The sequence below is a fragment of the Giraffa tippelskirchi genome, chromosome 5, assembly GCF_054371585.1.
Source record: "Giraffa tippelskirchi isolate mGirTip1 chromosome 5, T2T-mGirTip1v1.2.pri, whole genome shotgun sequence".
Classification (NCBI taxonomy): domain Eukaryota; kingdom Metazoa; phylum Chordata; class Mammalia; order Artiodactyla; family Giraffidae; genus Giraffa; species Giraffa tippelskirchi.
In genome coordinates this window covers 121,049,785-121,072,943 of record NC_137279.1, presented here as the reverse complement: position 1 = coordinate 121,072,943, position 23,159 = coordinate 121,049,785, and the positions used below count along the sequence as shown (strand labels likewise).

Sequence of the window (23,159 nt, the reverse complement as noted above, 5' to 3'; positions counted from 1 at the left end):
TCATTGTATTAGGTGCAATGCTTATACATCATCTTCCCAACCCAGGAATCGAACCGGAGTCTCCTGCATTGCAGGCGAATTCTTTACCAACTGAGCTATTAGGGAAGCCCATCATCATATTTATTTAACCCATAATTTACAGATGAGGAAATCAAGACTCAAAGAGGCAGTGACTTGTTCAGTCTCACAGCTGCTTCCTTAACTCCTGTGATCTTTGTTTTTATTCATTTGGAATTCCATTTCATAGACCTTCTTACTGCTTAGAGCATTGCTTCTGATATCTTGGATTCTATAAGGCTCCTCTCAAACATTTACTCCCCCCTACCACTAACTCCTCCCCATGACCTCTTTGTGACCCCTGCCTGTTCCCTCTCTGTTTACTTCCTTCTGTAACCCACATAGTCATTTCTGCTTCCTTTTTCCAACATTCTCTTTTCCACTTGAACTTTTTTTCTGTAGCCACTTTATTACTAGCCTCCAAAATTAGATCAGTTCAACCATCTCCTGTTTATAGTCTCTTCTGAGCTCTGTTGGAGAAAATCCCATGACTGTCAATTGATTCCATTTCAAATAAATTTCTAATTTACCCAGACCCTTCAGTGCTCATGATGAGTTTACTTGGCCTATCTTGGCTTCCATTCTCTTTCCCACATTTGTGGTTCTGTCACTAAGTTGTGTCCGACTCTTTGGGACCCCATGGACTGCAGCACACCAGGCTTGCTTGTCCTTCTTTGTTTCCCAGAGTTTGCTCAAACTCATGTCCATTGAGCCGGTGATGCCATCCAACTGTCTTGTTCTCTGTCGTCCCCTTCTCCTCCTGCCTTCAATCTTTCCCAGCATCAGGGTCTTTTCCAGTGAGTCATTGACTGCTCCAAAGCTTTTTCACATTCTTCATCAGCACAAATCCTCCAACCTCCAGAGGCTGAGAACATATAATTTTTCAGGAATAATTCACCTTAACTGTGCTCTTTACTGCCTCAAAGTATATCTGCATCTGACTTGTCCTTTTATTCCTTTTCAAAAACAGAAGCTCTACTCTTTTTCACTGGTAACTCCACCAACCTGAACTATTCTTTGCAGACTATTTCTGGGAGCTGGCCTATCCACAGCCTTGCTCTCTTGCATCTTCAGTCTCTTACACCCTGTTTGCCTGTCTCTTCACCTGCAGATAGGTACAGGCCGGTCTTACCAATTACTTCCCTCAGTTCTGCCACCTCTCATAGTGTCTCCTTTATGGACAGACTTGGACAAAAAAGGCACGTGCACCTCCTCCCCCTACCCGCACCCGTTCTGCTGAGTCTTTCCCACTGGCTGCCACTGACTTCTTTAAACCAGATCTGATGATCTCTTGTCAGTTTTCATTCTTCTTAGTCTTTGTGCAGCATTTGACAGTACTGACCACCCTTTTCTCCTATTATTTTGGTCCATTTTGAGTTTTGGAATGTTATTTTCCTGTTTCTCCTCCCCTTCCCATTAGATAGTTACCTGTTTGTCTTTGTCCACCTGCCCCTTTATGATTTTTCCCCAGTCTCTGACCTTGGTCCACTTCTCTGTGTGGGTAATCGTCTCCTGAGCATTGCACTTACCTTTCTACCTTCCCTTGGGCAATACTGGGGGAGAATACATGCTCCTTCATTGGTCCTCTCCTCCTCTTGTTTCCTGGCTAACTGATTGTATCTTTTTATATCCAGTCATCCGAGCCAGAAATCTGGAATTGTCTTTGACATTACTTCTGCCTTTCCCTCTGCCACATCCAGCCACTAAGTCCTAGCAGTTTTCCCTTTGAAATATCTGTATTTTGTTGTCCGTTCTTAGCACTGCTGCCTTCATCGAGGTCTCCGTGGGCTATTGAAATGGCCCTTTAAATTTCCTTCCTCTATTTTGCTGCTGTGCTCGATTTCTGAGACAAGCTGATCAAACTATTCCTGTGTTCAGAATCGTTCAGTATCTCCACTTCACACACAGGGTCCGATCTGGACCCCTGGCCTGCCTTCAGGGCCCTTCTCCATCAGTCCACGTGCCTCCCCACTAGCTCTTCTTCAGCAACTCCAGCCTGCATCCTGACTCAAGCTCTGCCTCCTGCCGAGTCCTAGCACAGGTGGTTTACTCCGCTTTTCCGCCTGTTTCTGCTTGGTTTATATTTCCTGGCCTGGCTCACTAGTTTTTCTTTTTGATGAGGCATTTGTGACCCATCCAGGCAGAATACCTTTTCATCTCTTACAGGATTTTGTTTACAACCCCCTACCCCCAGCCCCTGCCCTGGGTTTCCAGAGAGAATCAGCTGTATATGATTCTCTCTCTCTTCTGCTGGCTTTAAAGCTTCTCAGAGGCATCTTTGTTTTCTCAGGTTCCGAAGTATAGAAAGCGCCTAATAAATATTTGTTGAACTAAACGTTGGTTAGCATGTCTAGGTTCACACATGTTAAGCAGAGGGCTAATTAGGGGCCCATTATTATTGCAAGCACAGGAAGCACTAATAGCAAGCAAACGTTTCAGCTTTAGCTTTAATACACAGTAATCTGAGAGTTTATTCTTTTCTAGAAATGTGACTTTACTAAAATAAGAGAAAATACATTTTAACCAAGCTTGCATCAATATAATTTTGGTGTTCAGATGAACTGAAAATTCATGTGATGGTTGGCTGAGTCAAGTTGGGTGTCAACAATCTGTCACCTAACAATTGAGCTCTTGATGATTGTTGAAGAGCACGTATCAAGTTCCTCCAGAATAAAGAATCTATTAAAAGTTATGTAGGAAGATGAAAGAATAGTTATATAGCATTTTAGTTAACCAAAATCAGATTGTTAAATCTGTGGGTCCCTGACATGCTTAGAGAACACTATAGAAAAATGCTTACACCTCTTTCAAAGCTGATTTTATCACAGAGCATAGCCTTTTTGTGTTAATATGATGCCAATAAAACATTATTCAGCTGTGCTTCTGCTAGTGTGTGAAATCACATTTGTAGAAACATGTATCAATGCATCCATTTTGTGTGTACTAACAAGCACTACAACTGGAAACTCCATTGCAAAGCCATAAAAAGCCCAGGAGTATAGAGGCAGTTATAGGTAAACTTATTTTTACCCAGTGTTTATTTTGTTCCTCATTTGTTCACTAAATCTTAAAATACTAGACTTACATATATGTTACCATATTGCCAAATGTGTTTTTTCTTTTAATTATCAATGATACCATGAAAACAAATCACTTTTTAAAAATTGAGTATAGTTCATTTATTGATACAATATTGTGTTAGTTTCAGATGTATGGCAAAGTGTGAAACAAATCACTTTTTTCCTTTGTAGGTGCTTTTTGCCTATGTAGTTAGAACTCAACCCAGGGTAACTAGTAGATTATTTTTTTCTTCCTTAAGGGACTTGGGAAAATGGGGAAATGGAAGAAAGAAGAAGTAAGTGTGGCAAAAACACATGACGATTTTGACCTACACCAGATCATAGGGTCCTTTGGTCCAAGTTGTTTGAACCTTAAGACATTATTGCACTGATTTGTTGGCAAAGACCTTAACTTTAATTATTCGTTATGTTTTGCTGTTTTTGATAGTCAATTTATAGTTTTATTTGTTAACTATTTGTATAGTATTTATATCTATAATTATTAGACATTTTTCTACCATGATTAGATAACTGGGCTGTTTAAAAAAGAAACTCCTCCAGAGTAGCTAAATCTTTAAAGTCACTGCCTACATCTGCCAAAACAGATTGGTAGCACATTTCCAGAACAGAACAAATTGTCTTGATCTCCTTACCTAACACTGTGTTTTGTGTCAAATCCAACCGCTTTCAGAGCAAGAATTCTTGGCGGAAGCTTATATTTTGACATAAAAATTGGGGGGACTGCAATATAAGGTAATTTTTTATTTCATTTGCAGGCTGGATATTGCTATATTATTCGTTTATGGTATTCATACCGTAAAAATACTATATAATCATGCTAAACTTGATCTAGTCTTAACTCACGAAACCCTATTGAACTCAATGGGCACATGAACTTGAATTTTCTATTTGAGAAATTAAAATCTCTTGGTTATTTAAATAAGTGCTACCTTGTAAAATAATATTTACACCTCAGGTCTCCCTTCCTTTGTAATCATATCTTTGTCTTTGCTGAGGATTTTTTGTTGCTTTTGTATTTCAGATTCATTAGGTATCCTTATGGTAATGATAAAAATTGGCAAGGCTGAATTAAAACTTTAATCAGAATATTTAAACATGGGCGTTCTAATAAAGAAAATTTCTTTATGGACTATTACTGAGAATTCTTTTGGGTTCAGTCCTATGGAAAATCATTTAAAAATCTTATTTACAGTAATAAACAGTAAATTCTCTCTTGTCTGTTAATATTTCTTTGCTTACTCAGGCTCATACCCTACTCATTATTTGTCTGTGTCAGGTGATAGAGAATGTTCAGTTGATAAGGACTGAATCACAGGATGAATGCTTGAAGTGTCTTGAGGCATTATATTGTGGAGGCTAAGACTTTGGGCTTTGTAGCCAGACTGCTGCTGCTGCTGCTGCTGCTAAGTTGCTTCAGTCGTGTCCGACTCTGTGCGACCCCACAGGCGGCAGCCCACCAGGCTCCCCTGTCCCTGGGATTCTCCAGGCAAGAGTACTGGAGTGGGTTGCCATTTCCTTCTCCTGTAGCCAGACTGCTGGAGTTCAGATTCCTTCCTAGTTGCATGATCTTAGGCAAGTTGCTTTACTGTTTGTTCCTCAGTTCCCCCATCTCTAAAATGAGCTGTTCAGAGCATTTAATGAGCTAACACACATAAGATGTTTAGAATTGTGCCTAGTATGTAGAAAGTACTCAATAAGTATCTTTTACAGAATAATTGACCTGTAGCATATCTAATTTATCAGGAATTCCAGTTAGCTGTACTTCAATTAGTCTGTCTTTTGAATAATAAAATCAATAATGATATTGTTTATACAGTACATGATGCATTTACATTTTTACTGTAAAAATTAAAAATGCTAATAACTGGCTATTGTGTTTTCTGGAACGTTAATGGCTTTAGGATACATGTACATTTAGAAAACAAATGAACCAGATACCCTGAATACAACCCCATCATATAAACATGTGGTGCTTGAAATCTAAATGTTATTGTCACTATTGTCCCCCCAGTTAAAAGGCCTTGAAATACTAGTTATACTTTTTTCAAGTGAATAGGTCATGTAGATTTTAACCGTTCTCTTCCTTCCCTAAGTCCACTTCCATTAAAATTTTCGTTTTAGACTGAAAATGAAGAGGAGTTAATTTGTTACAAAACATTGATGTCAGAATACTGTGCTAAACCTGTTTTACAGATCTCTTATTTGTTTTAACTTTATTTACACCATATAAAGAAACCATGGAATATGTTTGGTTTTGAGAACTTTGGTATCATATTTTTATCCCACAGTACCTAATATATTCATACTACTGATGTTCAGTCATTGTTGAATGAATTAACCAGCATGACAGAAGACTAATGAATATATACTTCACATGAATGACTGAAATCCTTAATATTCTAGAAAATGTTTCCATTTTTCAGTTCAGTGTATACCATGATTCCATAAATCATGTAAATATACGTATAGACATATTTTCTCCCTGTATATTGATGCATGTATGAAACACTTTGCCCTGGAAGAAAGTTAGTTTCACAAAGGTCACTTGTCTAGCATCTGTTCATTTGCTGTATCTCTATTTATTGAGAGTTGATAAAATTTTAAGGTACTTGCAAAAACAACTTTGTTGTAAATTTTCAAGCAATCACAGGAGCTTTATAATTTCTGTTAGTGATAACATGAATAACTTTTCTAGTTAGAACAAAAGTGAAAGTTAAAATATTGCCAAGAAAACACTGGCCAATGTATAGCCTGCATATGTGGCATTTTTGCAGCTACAAAGACCTTGTGGCTCTGCCCTCTCAGCCTACTGGCCAGATTTCAGAAGAAACTGGGATAAAGCACCTAGAAAAATGATAGTCCACTTTTAAGCTCTAAATGCTAGGTTGGCAGCTGTTGTCTCGTAAGTTAAATGGGCTTCAAGGCATTGGACCAGTTTCACTGGACTTTCTCTTTTATTCTCTCTGTGAATTCAGATATATTTACAATATAGTACCCTAAGTCTTGATCATCTCTCCTGTTTTGAAGCCTTTACATAAACTACATCCGGTAGTCATTTTGCCAAGCCTTTTCCTTTTTTTCCTAATGCTCTTGACCTTTAACCTCTTTGAAACTTGCAGCCTGAGAACACACCTACCCCCTACCCAACCTTCCCTTTCCACTCTTTGACTAAACCTTTGCTTGTGAACAGTGTTACTCTTACTCCGTATGTTATTGCTTAATGTTGGCACATTTGTCTTTTCACTTTATGTCTGTGTGACAGTGTGGTCTTTTGCCCTTTGAGGGCAAGGACCATAACTTTTGACTCATGGTGTTGATAGATTCTTATGTACAATAGTAAATGGCTGTTGGTAGGATATAAAATTCACTGGGATTTTGAAGCTAATCAAAGATAGTTTGAATCCATTTGTGAATTATTTGCAAAATGAACAGATTCCTTTTTTTTTTTTTTTTTTACTGATACCTATACTATCAAAAAATGGACTGGTCTCAGAATTGATGACCTATTAATAAAATGCTACAGATAAATTTGAAAAATATTTATTGGAGGAAGAGAAAAGGGCATTTGGTAAGCAAATCAAGTAAGCTTTGTTTTTCTAAGGTATTTGATTAGAATTGTACAAAATTGTTAATGTTATATTTCTTCTAACTGCTGTTTGCTGCTCAAAAATAACTGTTGGCGGGTTTTTCTGTACCTCTCTATCTTTCCCTGGCTTATGTCTGTTATCAGTGCATTCTGATTTCATATGCCAAGCATGCTCCTTTTATATGTTGTTATCTAATGTGATATGGGAAAAACTGTTTATTTTTTTGAAAGTTGCCCACTGTTTATTATGTGATGACTGCAAGACTCTTCTGCACCAAAGCTTTTTGGGTCTTAAGATCAAATTTCAAAGCTAGAAGTGCTTTGTGTCCCCCTAAGTGGAAAGAATTTATAAGGTATTTATAACATTCAAACATTCTTAAGGAGTCTTATTTTTAAATGATGGCTAATTCTACTGCATTAGAAGCATTAATATTCTTTGCTATGTGTTGAATTAAAAAAATATTCCTTAAATATACTTTCATAATCTTCAATTTAGTTACAAATGTCATTTAATGCTTTTGAGTAAAACTCAATAGTATTGTCCAAAGGCAGAAGTGAGTTTAATGCTACCTATCAATTTCCAAATAATACTTAATTTTTAATCACTAGTACTAAATTAGTAAGTCTTTTAAAATATAAAGTTTTCTTGCAATCACTTTGCCTAATTGAATATCTCATTTTTAGCAAATCCTTTGTTTCTCTCATCTTTTTCTATTTTTCTGTTTGTTTCATATATCTTTAATATAACAGATCCAAACTGCTTTGTGTTGAAGGAAGAAGCTGCATGATGTAAGAGAAATGTTGTGTGTGATGGAATTTAACCTCAGTTTATGTCTCTCCCTGCACAGTCCCTTCAGTCTGAACATGTTCATTACTAAGGCCTTGCCACTCCGGTGAAAGCTGTTCCACTCTTACACGCAGTTTCCTCATCTGGATGAGCAATGTAGAGAGAAAACAACTGCTTGCCGGAAGAATATCTCTGCCTTTTTACCTTAAATTAAAGAGAGCACTCAGATAAGACCTTCATGAGACTTGAAACCAGAAAACTCTGGTTAATGACTACTCTAAATGCACTGAAACTATGTTTATGGAGATGTCAACTTTTTAAGACAGTTTTCATGTTGAATTTGGTATTTTGGAAGGTTATTTTTAATGTATTTCGGTAATACATTTGTTATTACATTTACATGTACAGTGTTATGTATGTATTGTGAACTTTAAAAGACTATTTTGATAAATTTATAAATATATAAAACTATGTAAAAACTAGAATATATTTTGACTTAGATTTTCTTGCTGTTTCCTACCAAAAATTTGTATTTTGAATTTGTTTAGTATGGTTTTATCTACAATGAATAAATAATTCCTCTTTATTAAGAAAAAGTAAAGGAGAAAGTTTTAGAAAGTGATTTGTATGTTTCCACTATGAATATGGCAAATCAATTCATTCTTTTGGGAAGTCAATCTAACTTAAGTTTATCCAGGTTTATCTCTTAGCAAGAGTATAATTGTTTGATACGACTTATTGAGATCATTTCTTTTCCCTTTGTTTTTGTTGCTGAGCTATTTAGTTTTGCATCTTTGGAGGTTTTAACAAAATTTAACATCCAGTTGAAGATCAAAATTCACTGAATGTTTTTCCTTGAAAGCATAGTTTTTCTCTATGAAATGACTCAACAGTCCAAATGCTTTTACTTCTTTCCTTCTCACAAAAGAATTCTTAATCCAATTAGAATATTCTGATTTTGGTACGGAGGTTTTTGCCTGTATTCACACATGGTCTGGCAAGTTTTAAATCAGCAAAGAGGATTCAAAGGATGCTGCTAAGTAGTTTTATGGAAACAAGATTAAGACAGATCACAAAACCCCTGGCACACAAGCTAGCATATCTGAAACCTAACATGAAAATGAAGGGACTCCTAGGTACTTCACAGTCCTTTCATGTAAGTGTAATCTTATATTTAGGGTCCAGAAGCCTGTAAACCTTTTTACCATGGGGAGCTGGGGAGTATTAGATCCTCATTGTCTTCCATGCTGCTCAAGAATGGACTACTCAGGCAGTCCAGTGGATTCATATGAAGTGCTTTCCTCTCAACCATTGAGTTATTTATCAGGTATTTATTAGAAGGGGGTACCTTGAGGCTGTTATTATGCTTCAGCAAAACATCTTGTTTATGTCTTAACTTTTTAAAAAAGGCATTTGAATGAATGTTTGACTCAGGTTCGTTAACTTGCAAAAACTGCAGTACCAAATAATTGCACTAAACTGATGAAAAAAATGAATTGTATGTTTTAGGAATCAAAAATTAAGTGGAATTAAATTGTATACCTTTTCTAAAGCTAAAATAGTAAAATATTTTATTATGAGTTATTATAAAAAATGATCAGTTAATTGTATAGGAAAATGATAGTATTTTTTCAAAATTATCAGTGAAAAGTAATTCAGATGATATTTGAGAAGTGGGGGAAAGGGAACCATATAGACAGTTTTAGTTCTGTGAACACTAATTGTGTGCAGCTACTAAGTGATTGTAAAATTGACTACTGTAAATTTTCCATAATTATATGTGTATATTAGTCATATGTATCTACATGGGTATGTCTTAAAATTATTTATACACATGTACATACATAGACAAATCAAGAAGAATATATGTATAATATAGAAAGTATATAGCAAAGTGATTCTACTCCAATAATAAAGATTGACATGTATTTTGTTATGAATAGTTTACCTTCAAAAAGATATTTTGTTCTATTTTAAGGTGTAGAAGAATACACTGCTAATAAATAATAAAAGTTTTATGCAATTTACATTTTCCCTGTCTTTTGTCATTTGAATTTGGAGTATCAATGTACTGAAGTATCTTTATAATCTTATGTTTAATTCACTCTACATTTAATTCACTTTTGAGTTTCTAAAAATCTCCGTTCCAGATTTTTATTGACTTTCCAGGTTGTGGCCATTCCTGAATTATGTGACAGTGAGCACAAAGAAATCTTATACTTCGAATTTCAGAAGAGTCAGATAATATCTAGCCTTGTATATATAATTTTCCTTTATGTTAATAAAACACTGTTCATGATCAGTGTTTTGGGCTTGCTTGATCATTTATGATTGGTCATAGGCTTCCCAGGTGGCTCAGTGGTAAAGAATCTGCTTACTAATGCAGGAGACTCAGGAGACGCGGGTTCTATCCCTGAGTTGGGAAGATCCCCTGGAGGAGGAAATGGCAACCCACTCCAGTATTGTTGCCTGGAAAATATCATGGACAGAGGAGCCTGGCTGGTTACAGTCCATGGGGTCCCAAAGAGTTGGACACGACTGAGCATGCATGCACAGAACCACTCTGCTAAGCTGGTACTGTTCTCCTGATCAACAGGAACTGTGAAATAATCAATGTTTATCAATCATTAGGTTTCTTTTGAGAAAGAATAGCTGTTTTTCTTAAGGGAGAAATTATAGAAATAAATCAGATATCACACACCTTGCCACCGTGGGGCCTATGCCCTGAAGAGCTGGCTTGGGAGGAAGAAGCTGCATTCTTTACTGGAGATATTTTATGTATTAAACTGGATCTCTTTGGGTTGTGATGTTCCTAACGTTTTTCTCCTCTCTTTTATTGTCTAAAATTTTTCAGAACACATAGGAATGGTTGTGGGTGGGAAGATAGTTTTCACTTCTTGAGTTGGGAATCTGCCAATTAGCTGTTCTCACAACACTGCCTGAGACATCTAAGTTGGGGTACCAAGGTTGTCATGAGCCCACATCTTAGAGAAGGAAATTTCTTCTGAATTCATGAACTTGTCTAGAAGGGCAGAAAATCTTTCTACAGATTTAGTGCCTATGAAAAAAAAAATAGTAGAAAAAAATCAATTAACTAATTCCAGCAGATTTCTCACCTATTGAAATCTTGAGTTCACATGGTTTTGTTAACTTAGATGTCGAATGATTTCTAAATCTCAAAACACACCTGGAGAGGCTACCCTGTTACGGATTTGGCTGTGATTTACATAACAATAGGAACATGAGTTTACCAACAGTAAGCTCTACAAATGTATTTTCAAGATTGTTCTCACTTGTACGCTTTCCTAGGTGACATGTGTTAAACCAACACTATGTTAAAAAGTTTCTACTTTTTACTTTGGGAGGAAGCAGCTCAGTGTGTAAGCTGAACAGTCCTCTGTGGTGTTTCACGTCATGTAAGAAGCCTGATCTTTCCCCAAGTGCCCTCGTAAGGCATAGTTGATGCCAGTGAAAGCCTTGCAGTGCTCTTGGCAACACTGAGCAAAGCAAGAATTTGCTCACTGCGAGTCTCCTCAGAAGATGAATTAGAGAGGTATCCAATTACAGCAGGATACAATTTACAGCATAAGAGAAAACTTTTATTTACCCATATATTGCATAGAGGTGGTACCCATGGCAGAGAAAGGAAAGTAGAAAATAATTGCATTAAGTTATTTTGAGCTGGGTTGAAATGTTAATTTATTCCCACCCAGTTCCTTCTCTATGGATTGAATTATGATAATCATCTCAAGAAGGAGAAAAATAGATTTTCTAGAGAATTTAAAACATTTTTTGGTGAGTGCAAGTAGAAACTTCTATTGGAAGATTGCTTTTAATGTAAAATTCAGTTATTTCGAATTGGTTTTCAATGGATGAACATAAATTATTTGACCTTTTCACTCACCATGCCTTACTTTAACATAAATTAATTGACCTTTTCACTCACCATGTCTTGCTTTAAGTTGAATACCACCAAAAAGAAGATGACTTTCATCATCACTTGCTATTTCTCGTTTGGTTTGAATCAAGTTGATCAAAGCTTTATTGAGAAGCTGGATCACAAGTGAAAAAAATGACTCCAGCTGCCAATGTTTATATTTACATTAAACTTCAGAATCAGGGGTAACAATCTATTGAATGAATGGGTTTTGTTTATTTATATTATGGCGCTCCCAAGAAGATTTAAGGTGGTTTTCCATGGAGTCGCAAAGCATCAGAGATGACTGAACGTGCATGCATACACACACACACACACACACAAAGACTGGAGCAGGCGTATTATGGAGGAGTAAAAACAAAGGGCTTCAGAGAGCAAGTTTGGAGGCAACTGAGGCTCAGACTGAAAGCTGAGATGAACTGCTTCCCAAACGTCATAGAATATGGATCTTCTCTTAGGTTGGGCTCATTACACCAAGTGCACACCTTTAGTCAGCTCCAGGGCTCCATAGTGGGATTTATTTTACTCAAAACATTAATATAATACATGATTGTTAATCATAAGCTCTATGCTGTACAGTGGGTCTCTAGAGCTCATTTATCTTGTATAACTGAAGCTTTGTTTGTTTGACTAATTTGCTAAGAAGGTAGATCTTATGCTGTGTCCTGACCACAGAATAAAACTAATGATGACGATAAAGGTGGGAGGGAACTTTTAGAGGCGATGGATATGTTTATGGCATAGATTGTGGTGATGTTTTCATGGAAGTATACGTACCTCCAAACTCACCAAGTTATATATATTAAATACATCCAGCTTTGTGTTGGTCAATCATACCTCAATAGTCTAAATTTTTTTCAAATGAAGAGGTTATCTTCAAGTGAGTTTGTCAGTCTTGATATTCAGATCTCCCAAAATGATTATGTCAGGTACATGGAATAGAAATTTCAAAAGGCAAATTGAAACCAGAGACCAGAATAGTATAATAATAATAGTCCATATAACTATCTATCTGTCTATCTAGTATTTACTGACCTTTACTGACAGCTAAGGGAGACTAAGCTATAAAGTGTAACATGTGCCTTTTTGTATTGAGAAATAAAACTTGAAAGATAGAGGAGTCCCAGAGACTTGAGATTAAATAAGTCAATTTTGTCTTTCTTCTAAAAAAAAAAACCCTCTGGGGGAAAGGAAACCCATTTTTTTAAATCTAGGTTTCTTGCAGGTAGAATTTTAGCACCACATTGCACAAATTCTAAGGGGGCTTCCCTGGTGCCTCAGTTGGTAAAGAATCCGCCTGCAATGCAGGAGACTCAGGTTCGATCCCTGGGTTGGGAAGATCCCCTGGAACAGGAAATGGCAACTTACTCCAGTATTCTTACTTGGAAAATCCCATGGACAGTCTAAGAGAGATCCCACACTCCAAGAGGCAAGATCCAGGGCTTTTTTTTTTTCAGTTCTAGAATGATGTAACCAATTAGCTTCTCTTCGAGCTTGGCTTGTAAAGTAGCTGGCATCTACTGACGGTGACCAGGAGGATTGGAAATACCTAGTTTTCCTGATTTGAGGAAATATATAAAATTCGCTTTTTCCCTTGGCCACTTTTCATACCAATATCTTTCACAAATATAGCAGTCAACTGCAGACTTTTCCTGCGAAGAATTGCCAGTAACTTATCTTACCACTTAGATCACAGGCCTTCAATGACCAAATAACACATACCTGGGGCTGTGTCCAAGGAGAACGCTTTAGAAGCCATTAAATAGAGCAAACGTGGGTGGCAGAATCACTGGGCTCCCGGATTCTCCTGTCCCATCACCACAGAGCAAGCACTGCCTTGGAGTTCTCTGTCTCAGATATAGTACCAGAGGCTACATGAGGGGTACTGGCCCCAAGATGGCAGCTCTCACAACAAGTAGAATTGCTGAGAAAGAGTGCTAATTGACAAAGCTGACAAACAGGCTTTAGAATAGTTTGATCTCTTTTAAAGTCAAATCTTGGGCTTCTCAGGTGGTGCTAGTGGTAGAGAACCCACCTACAAATGCAGGAGACGTAAGAGACTCGGGTTCAATCCCTAGGTCAGGAAGATGCCCTGGAGGAGGGCATGGCAATCCACTCCAGTATTCTTGCCTGGAGAATCCCATGGACAGAGGAGACTGGTGGGCTACAGTCCATAGGGTCTCAAAGAGTTGGACACGACTGAAGCTACTTAGCACAAAGTCCAATCTTGGGGAAAATTATCCTGAATTAAGGATTCCTATGGAAGTGACAGGTGGTTAGGATTTTTCATACCTAAGGTAAACCAAAAGAGGAAAGTTCACCCATCTGGTCTGGAGAAGAGATACTAAAATAGGAATTAAGCCAAGGACAGATTATTTATCAGCCAGTCTGGATAGGAGAAGCTCTGTTTGTCGGCAACCCCAGGACCAACTCCAGGTTTGACGATTTGTTAGAAAGACTCACAAGACTCAGCATATGGCTGCACTGACAGCTAAGACTAATTCCAGTTGGATACAGGGTAAAATCAGCAAAGTTGCCGGGAATGAGGTCTGGAGGAAACCATGTGCAAACTTCCAAGAGTCCTCTCCCAGAAAGTCACACAGGATGTGCTCCAGCAACCAGTGGTGGCAACACATAGAAGTGTTGTCTACCAGTGAAGCTCATTAGATATTATGCACCCAAGGGTTTTTTTTTAACTGGGGCTAGTCATGTAAGTAGCCACCACGAGCAGGAACCAAAATTCCAGACTTGAAGAAGGAAAGCAGGAGGGCAGTCTGCACAAACCTTATTCTTTTCCTGGTTCAAGGACAATGAAGCACCCTTATCATTAAGGGAAGTCTGATAACAGCACAGGGATCTGTTTACCAGTCAAGTTCCCAGATGCAAGCCAAGGCCGACCTTGAAGGCAGGTTTTTCTAAGGACACTGGTCTCAAGCCTGCTCTGTAAACCCTATTTTGCATACTCTGTATCTTAGCCAACTGATCTGTAGTAACTTAAGCCCACTTAAATTAACATTCAGTTAATCTTACCTAATGAAGTAGAACTGAAGTCTCTGTTATCAAAAGACTTCTTTGTGGATGGAATGAGTTGTGATCCAGGAGACGGGACCTATCCTTTTGAGTCCCCACTGTTCCACATGGGCCAGGGTTCTGGTTTCTGTTTGTTTTTAAATGGATCCACCAGGAAGGAAGTCCTACCACTTGCCCTCACTAAACACTACTGGTTGTAGCACCCAGTGTCTCCAGTATTCTAATCTCTTTCAGGGCAAACTAGAATAGAAAAAGCTCTCTCATCAATCTACTTTGCTTTAAGAAATGAACTAGTCTAACATTTTTTTCTCCTAATGTTTACCCATTATTTAATATGCAAAAAGAAATAAAAATACAGGTTAATATATTTTTTGTTCCCTCTTTTTAAAAATTTTTCCTGGAGTATGGTTGATTTACAATGCTGCGTTAATTTCTGCTGTACAGCAAAGTGAATCAGATATACCTATATCCACTCATTCTAGATTCTTTTCCCATATAGGTTATTGTAAGTACTGAGTACACTTACCTGTGCTATATAGTAGGTCCTTATTAGTTATCTATTTTAAACATAGTAGTGTGTATGTGTCAATCCCAATTTATCCTTCTCCTTGCTTCCCCCCTCCAACCATAAGTTTGTTTTCCACATCTGTGACTCTGCTGCTGCTGCTGCTGCTGCTAAGTCGCTTCAGTTGTGTCCAACTCTGTGCGACCCCATAGACAGCAGCCCACCAGGCTCCCCCATCCCTGGGACTCTCCAGGCAAGAACACTGGAGTGGGTTGCCATTTCCTTCTCCAATGCATGAAAGTGAAAAGTGAAAGTGAAGTCGCTCAGTCGTGTCCGACTCTTAGCGACCCCATGGACTGCAGCCTACCAGGCTCCTCCGTCCATGGGATTCTCCAGGCAAGAGAATCCCATGGACGGAGGAGCCTGTTCTGTTTTATAAATAAATTCATTTGTAGCATTTTTTTAGATTCCACATATAAGTGACCATCATGTGATGTTTGTCTTTCTCTGTCTGACTGACTTCACTTAGTATGGAAAAATAACCAGAATAATTCTAAAATATTGCAATTTTAAAAATACTGAAATAAAAAACATTGAAAATTGAATTAAAAATATAATTAATGTAAGTAAAAAATTAAAATGATAAAAGATTTATATAAATTGACCTGCTTAAAATAAGATAAAAGAATAAAATATGCAGTGGGATAATGCTATTAAGGAATTAAAGATTTAAAAGAATGAGGTAGAATAATCTAAAATAAATGAAGAGTAAATCAAACAAAAAAGATCTGGATTTAAAAAAACAGTAAAACATAAAAAATGAGTGTAAGTCTAAACCACTCTGAACAAAGCAACAGGACTTCTTGAGCGGAGAGAGTTACAGATGCTCATTGGCCTTCCAGTTAGCCTAATCAGGTCTTGTGAGAGTCAAATTGCCCAGGCAGAATATTCCAAGGAAAAGACCTATGAACAAGATATTTTATCAGCTCAAATTCTCCCAGTTAGATTTCTAGACTGTCATGTGCAGACCTGCAAAAGCTGTTAAACCTTGGGGGAATATTAAGAATATGCTATTTTTTTTTGAGTGATTAAGCCAGACAATGGGCTAAGTGCTATAAATCTATAAGTAAATCTATAAGGTATCTTACTATGTAGACCTCAGAGGTTTTAGGTAGATGAAACAGAGGTGAAGTGAAATGACTTGTCCAAGGTCTTACATCTAGCAAGAGGGACAGCCCAGATTTAAACACAGCCTTAATGCCAAAGCCCATCACCTAAACTTTTTGCTGTATTACATGTAGCCAAACAGACTCTTTTAAATATGGCCTGATTGCTATGAAAGAACACATCAAAACAGAATACCAGACACAACAGGTTTTATTACTTTGAAAGTAGAACATGTTTCAAGGTAGGGAATCTTAGAGACATATATATAAATTAATCATCTCTTGCTGAGTCTCAGCTGGTATAAAAAAACTAAAAAGGCCATGAATTCATACATTGGAATCTAATGAAAGATAATTAAATTCTTGAAAATTTAAAAAATTGTTTTAATGTAGCATTGAAAAGATTAGGTGGCCAAAAGACAGAGTTCGTGTTTGTAGTTTCCACAGCCACTTGGCCATGTATCTTTTGACATGCTTGAGTAAAGGCCACATAACAATGAGCAACGTCTAATAAATAGGCCATTTAAGAATTTTTTATACAAATTCTTACATTGTCCTAATAATAAAACCTCCAAAATCACTGTGGATGGTGACTGCAGTCATGAAATTAAAAGATGTTTGCTCCTTGGAAGAAAAGTTATGACAAACCTAGATGGCATACTAAAAAGCAGAGAAATTACTTTGCCTACAAAGATCTGTATAGTCAAAGCTTTTTACAGTAGTCATGTACAGTAGTTTTTCCAGAAGTCATGTACAGCTGTGGGAGTTGGACCATAAAGTAGGCTGCGCACTGAAGAATTGATGCTTTCAAACTGTGGTGCTGGAGAAGACTCTTGTGAGTTCCTTGAACTGCAAGAAGATCAAGCCAGTCAAGGAAAGATTGAGGGCAGGAGGAGAAGAGGGCAACAGAGGATGAGATGGTTGGATGGCATCACTGAATCAATGGACTCGAGTTTGAGCAAACTCTGGGAGATAGTGAAGGACAGGGAAGCCTGGTATACTGCAGTCCATGGGTTCGCAAAGAGTTGGACACAATTTAGTAACTGAACAACAACAACAAATAATACTAAGTCCTGGGCAATTCTTTTCCAAATTGTACTGTTATCTTAGTTTTAATGGGCTCAAACACCATGCATTAATATACCTGACATATCAGAATTAGAATCCTACTTAATATTTCATTGGGCTTCCCTGGTGGCTCAGAGGGTAGAGCGTCTGCCTGCAATGTGGGAAACCCGGGTTTGATCCCTGGGTAGGGAAGATCCCCTGGAGAAGGAAATGGCAACCCACTCCAGTATCCGTGCCTGGAGAATCCCATGGACAGAAGAGCCTGGTAGACTAAAGTCCACGGGGTCGCAAAGAGTCAGACACGACTGAGCGACTTCACTTTCACTTAATATTTCATTGAAAGCGTATGTTGTGATTTTAAGTCAATATGTTATTTTTATTTTAAAAAAGTAATATGATGCTTGTAAAAAAATAATCAGAGTAAAAGATTCAAATCCTCCTTTCCCTCAAATCTGCTAGCCTGAGGTAACTGTGATAACAGGTTTGACTTTCAGAATTTCTTTTTCTAAAGCATGTTCTGGAAAAAAAAAAAAAAAAGCATGTTCTGTACTTAAATAATGACTCTATCTGAACACCCAAAATATTATGTGTTTTCTCTTGTTCCTGCACAAATATGCTTAGTGTTCCAAATGATGTTCTGGATAAAAATAGGCCCTGTACCCTCTTGTGAGTTATGCTTTAAGGCTTCTTCTTACATATTTTTCTGTGCCATGTAAACCAACCCTTCTGGTGGTCAGCTTACTTTCCACCTTCTTCAGAAAGCCTTTCCTTACTGTGGCATTGGTGAACTGTCATTTTTTGGCCCTCACTGGACTGGGACATCTTTGGTTAAGACTGTGTAGTCTTTGTTACTTATCCCAGGTACCCCAACTCATAGAAGGATAGGTTGGACCCTTTTATTTCACTTCACCTTTTTTCATATATTCTCTGTGCTGTGCTGTGCTTAGTCGTTAAGTCGTGTCCAATTCTTTGCAACCCCGTGGAATATAGCCCACCAGGCTCTTCTGTCCATGGAATTTTCCAGGCAAGAATACTGGGGTGAGTTGCCATTTCCTACTCTGGGGGATCTTCTTGACCCAGGGATTGAACCCTGGGTTCAATCTGCATTGGTAGGTGCAGATTGGTTTTCTGCATTGGTAGGTGGATTCTTTACCACTAGCACCACCTTAGAAGCCCCTATTTTTCTCTGAGTGCTTCAGAAATTCAGAGCTACAGAGATTTTATTTTCTTAGGGAGACTCTTAGTCATTAGATCTAGAAGTCTAAGTGAAATCTGGTTCAGGACAGCTTTCTGCTGAGAGAAACTTTGAAGAATCATAAAGTATTTGAGAAAGTTTAATGGGCCACTGTCTCTGGTGTCTTTGCTGGTCTAGAAAGAATGGAGATGGTGAGAAAGGTGTCAAAGAAAATAACCTGTACTGACCCACAGAGATTGGAAAGTTGACTGTGTAGATTAATATTTCATTCATGTATTCAATGAAGTTCATGAGAGGCTGACAAGGAGCTATAGATATAAAGTAAAAGCCCCTGTGCTCAAGTTCACAGTCTTGGGAGGAACACAGACACTTTAGCAATGCCCATCCAGTCTGATGACACATTTTTCCTGGGAAACACTGACAGCCCTGAGGAGAGCAATGCGACTCAAACTGAAGGAGAGAGTGTGGGCAGAGGAGGCTTCCCAGAGGAACAAGCATTTGTTGAGATGGTTTTGAGGACAACAGGAGGTGTAGGATTAATGTTGGTATTTTTTTTCCTAGTCAAAAGCCTGAATGTGTTCAGTTGGCAAGGAATTAGAGGAACAACAATCTTGAGCCCAGCAGAGCCAACTGCTGCCATGGCTGCCTCCAGCTCTCTGCCCTGACTTGGTCAGTCTATTCTTTTGAAACTTGAAGGTAGGCTCCAGAGAAGAGGTGGTTTGCACGACAAAGAAACTGCCTGCTCCATCTTTACTGCTTTTCACAAAGGGACAAAATCGACTCAGGGAGGGGGCAAGGTTGTGTGTAGGAGGGGATCACAGAGGGACTGCAGGAATAGAAGCATGGAAACGTTTTATCAGACAGTAACTTTCCTGACACAATTTCCTCCGCTGGTTGCTTTAAAGGATGCATATAAATTTAACATTGTGTGTGTGTGCTAAGTCACTTCAGTGTCTAACTGAACAGTGTCTCACTCTTTGTGACCCTATGGATTGTAGCCCGCCAGGCTCCTCTGTCCATGGGATTCTCTAGGCAAGAATATTGGAGTGGGTTACCATGCTCTCCTCCAGGGGATCTTTTCGTCCCAGGGGTCGAACCCGAGTCTCTTCTGTCTCCTTCATTGGCAAGCAGGTTCTTTACCACTAGTGACATCTGAGAAGCCAAGATTTAACATTAAAACAATTGTAAGTGAAGTGAAGTGAAGTTGCTCAGTCGTGTCCTACTCTTTTCGACCCTATGGACTGTAGGCTACTAGGATCCTCAGTCCATGGGATTTTCCAGGCAAGAATACTGGAGTGGGTTGCCATTTGCTTCTCCAGGGGATCTTCCCGACCCGGGGATCAAACCCGAGTCTCCTGCATCATAGGCAGACGCTTTACCGTCTGAGCTACCAGGAAAGCCCTAAACAATTGTAAAGTGAGATTCATATGGAACTATGATTCTAAATTCTGGTTGCATGAGAATCACCTAGGGAATGTTTTAAAAATAGTGACACCAAGGTCTTACTTCAGAGTAATTATACAAGAAAGTGGGCTATGTGGCCTGAAATTGCTTTTTTGGCCTTTAAAAATGTTAAAAAAGAAACTTCATTGATTACTGGTACACAGTAGAGTTAAGGAGTTAAGGGGAGAAAGCCAAAGTTTCCAACCATTTAACATTGCCTTTTAAACTAAGATTTTTAATTGTTCAGGGTGGCTTTCAAAATCAAGATTTAGATTCAGAAACAGTGAACTAAATAGTGCCCCTCCATATCAATTAACAACTATCTTGCTCAAGCTATCGTGCTGGGAACCCAAGGAAATAAGAGAATAAAGAGTAGGGGGACAAGTGTGGGAAGGCATCTTCTCCATGCCTTCATGTATGTCTTCAAGGAGTTCACAACCCAGTTGGAGAAGTTATCTAATCATGTGTTGGTTGCATTTTTTACTTGTTTGTTTGTTTTTGGATCCTGAGAGATATCCAACTTTAATTAGCTTAGGACCCGAGAAGCTTGTAGAATCCAAGGACCAGCAAGTGGTTGGACTTATGCTCGAGCTGGACCCAGGATTAGAGACCAGCAGGCACACCATCTATCTCTGCACAAATAGTGTGTCTGCTAGTGCTGCTCTTGTTGCACCTTCAGTCACCCAGAGAGGCACTGGCTGCCTCTCACACTCAAGCCCACACAGAATCACCACCTACTCAGAATTTAATAGGCACCAAGTAAAGAAGGGGTTAGTTTTACCTTTAGTGTTTGAGGGACACCTGAGTGGAGGTGTGTACTATGCAGTCAGAAATGGATCAGTGTCCTTGACTCAAATTCCACGACGGGGAGGCTTCTAACATATATTCTGAAGCCACTTTCACCAGATTCCCTGGGCTGGCCCACTATCCAGAGAAAGTTTTTAAGGATTAGGAAGTAAAAAAATATGCTAAGAAAAGAGCTTCTGGAAACTGACAAGGATTGGGCACCTTATTTCTGAGATGAGGAAAATAGAAAATATTAGCTTTTCTAACCACCACTGATTGCCTTGATGAGGTAGAAATAGGGTAGTAGCTTCTGGTTGTCTTGTTTCTTAATCGATCTAATTTAGACTTTAAAATTACAAGGAGATTTCTTAGATTTTTCTTGTTATTTCAAGTGTGATCTTGTCAGTGAGGCTGACCTCTAACTAAAGATGATGATAATTGTGATCACGAACCCAAAAGTGAATGATCTATTTTCTCTTCAGTGATATGTGAACACACACACAAAGCACCCTTTTAAATTGACCTCATCATTAAAATTGCCTAAAATATTCCTAAACGCTTGACAACATGAAACTTTCTCCAACCAGTTCCTATTTCTCTCAGACAGAAATGTTTTAAGAAGATTTAAAAAATAAACTATATTAAACCCCTTACTGGAAAAAAGTCACTTCTGGACAGAGACCAAGCCAAAGCAATTTTAGTTCAAATTGGTTTTCCTGGAAAAGTTGAAAATGTAGTTCAGAAAAGAAATGCCTTGGCAACTTTACAAATCAGCACTCAGAAACTAACAAGATCAGTCTACATATCCTCAACCACAGTGATTCTCAGTACTAGTGAAGGAAAGAGTCTCCTGGGGAGCTTGTTAAAATGCAGATTTCAGGGTCCAGACTGTATTGATATTAATAGCTCTGCCGCAGACCTGGGTACTTTTGGTACAGGAGATTTGAAGATCACAGTTCAATTAACTGAAAAGACAAACATAGAGATTTATAAACGTTGATAGGATGAGAATGAGGAATTGTGTTAATTATGATGTTTTGCTTTGCTTCACTGATGGCTCAGTGAGTAAAGAATCTAAATGCAATGCAGGAGACAGAGGAGATGTGAGTTCAGTCTCTGGGTCAGGAAGATCCCCTGGAAGAGGAAATGATGGCCAACTCCAGTATTCTTGCCTAGAGAATCCCATGGACAGAGGAGCCTGGTGGTCTACAGTCCATGGGGCCACAAAGAGTTGGACGTGACTAAACACACACACGTATTTTGTTATGAAGCTATTTCGTTATAAGCTAAACACAATTTATCTCTTAGCCCCCCTCAGTGGGGCCACCTGATTTAGTGTCATGGGACAACCTGGTTTGAGGCACAGATCCATCACTGTGTGTGTGACATTGGGTAAGTCATTCACTGTCTTTGGGTTTCAATTTTCTTTTCTGTAAAGTGAGGAGACTGGATGATATCAGTGGTCCTTAACTTTTTTTGAGATGTCTCCTTTGAGCAGCTAAGAAAATGCTTCCATTTTTTCTCCAGAAAAATACACAAATAGACACGTGCATTTTTGCACACAAATTTAAGGAGGGTCACAGTTCCTTAATATGCTTACAGGGACTTCCTGAGCCAGTGATGCTCAGAACTGGAGAAATGGCTCATCTGAACTATGTCTCATACCCCCTCCCATTCACATTTGTTCCATTGGGACATCTCCACTCCCTGCCCCGTGTGGGGCATCACCTCTTGTCACTGACAGGCGTGGCACAGTTATATGTGGACCACGTCGTGAAGCTGCATAAATCCAATCATCATAAGACTCTACAGAAGTAGGTGACATGATCTTCAATTTATAAATGAGAAAACTGAGGTTTGTAAAGGTGAAATCACTTGCCTGAGGTCACATGCTCGTAACAAACAGGCTCTGGATCTGACCCTGAGCTCTTAACTTCTCTGCTGGGTAATTCTTGGTTGTGGGGTCTGTCCTGTGCCCTGTGAGATGGTGAACAGCATCCCTGGCCTCTACCCATTAGATGCCAATAACGTCCCGCCTCTCCCAAGTTGTGACAACTAAAAGTGTCTCTAGACATCACCAATATACCCTGGCGTGCAAACTAGCCCCCAGCAGATAACCACCTTATGTTCTCCTGATTACATTACTACAGTGAGCTGCACTCACTGGGGAGGAAATAGGGACTCTCTGAGGACAGGAGAAAAGTTAAGAACCATCATGCCAAGCTCTCACACACTTCAGGAAGGAACAAACCACAGGTCATTTCCAGCTTCATGACTCCCTAAATTCTTAATTTCTAAAAATGTTCCTGTTGAGCTTTAATGTCATGGTAAAATGCTGGTGTGCAGCTGAGTTACTCCTAAATTTGGCTGTGAGACAACAAAAGCTGTTGCTCTTTGAACAACCTCTCCTACAGTCCAAACTGGCCCATACCAACACGATCCCCAGAGAGGAATCCCAAGATCTGAGGAAATACAGCTGGGATTTGAAATGGGATGTCAGATGGTCTCAGCATTGTGTT

The 23,159-nt window shown here is 38.6% G+C and overlaps 1 protein-coding gene across 12 annotated transcripts in view; it reads left to right on the top strand.

Moving 5' to 3' along the window:
• The window catches only part of CDC14A (cell division cycle 14A), a 196,982-nt gene extending 177,649 nt beyond the window's left edge, over positions 1-19,333 (top strand). For 7 of the 12 annotated variants that reach the window (XM_081493194.1, XM_081493182.1, XM_081493176.1 and 4 more), the window contains one exon: positions 7,572-9,537. In XM_081493194.1, the coding sequence (XP_081349320.1) occupies positions 7,572-7,601 (30 nt within the window). In that variant the 3' untranslated portion in view covers positions 7,602-9,537. Of the gene's footprint in view, positions 1-7,571; positions 9,538-18,972 lie in introns of those variants that run through there. The other 5 variants (XM_081493185.1, XM_081493178.1, XM_081493199.1 and 2 more) reach the window with 1 other exon arrangement.
• The last annotated feature ends 3,826 nt before the right edge of the window (positions 19,334-23,159 follow it).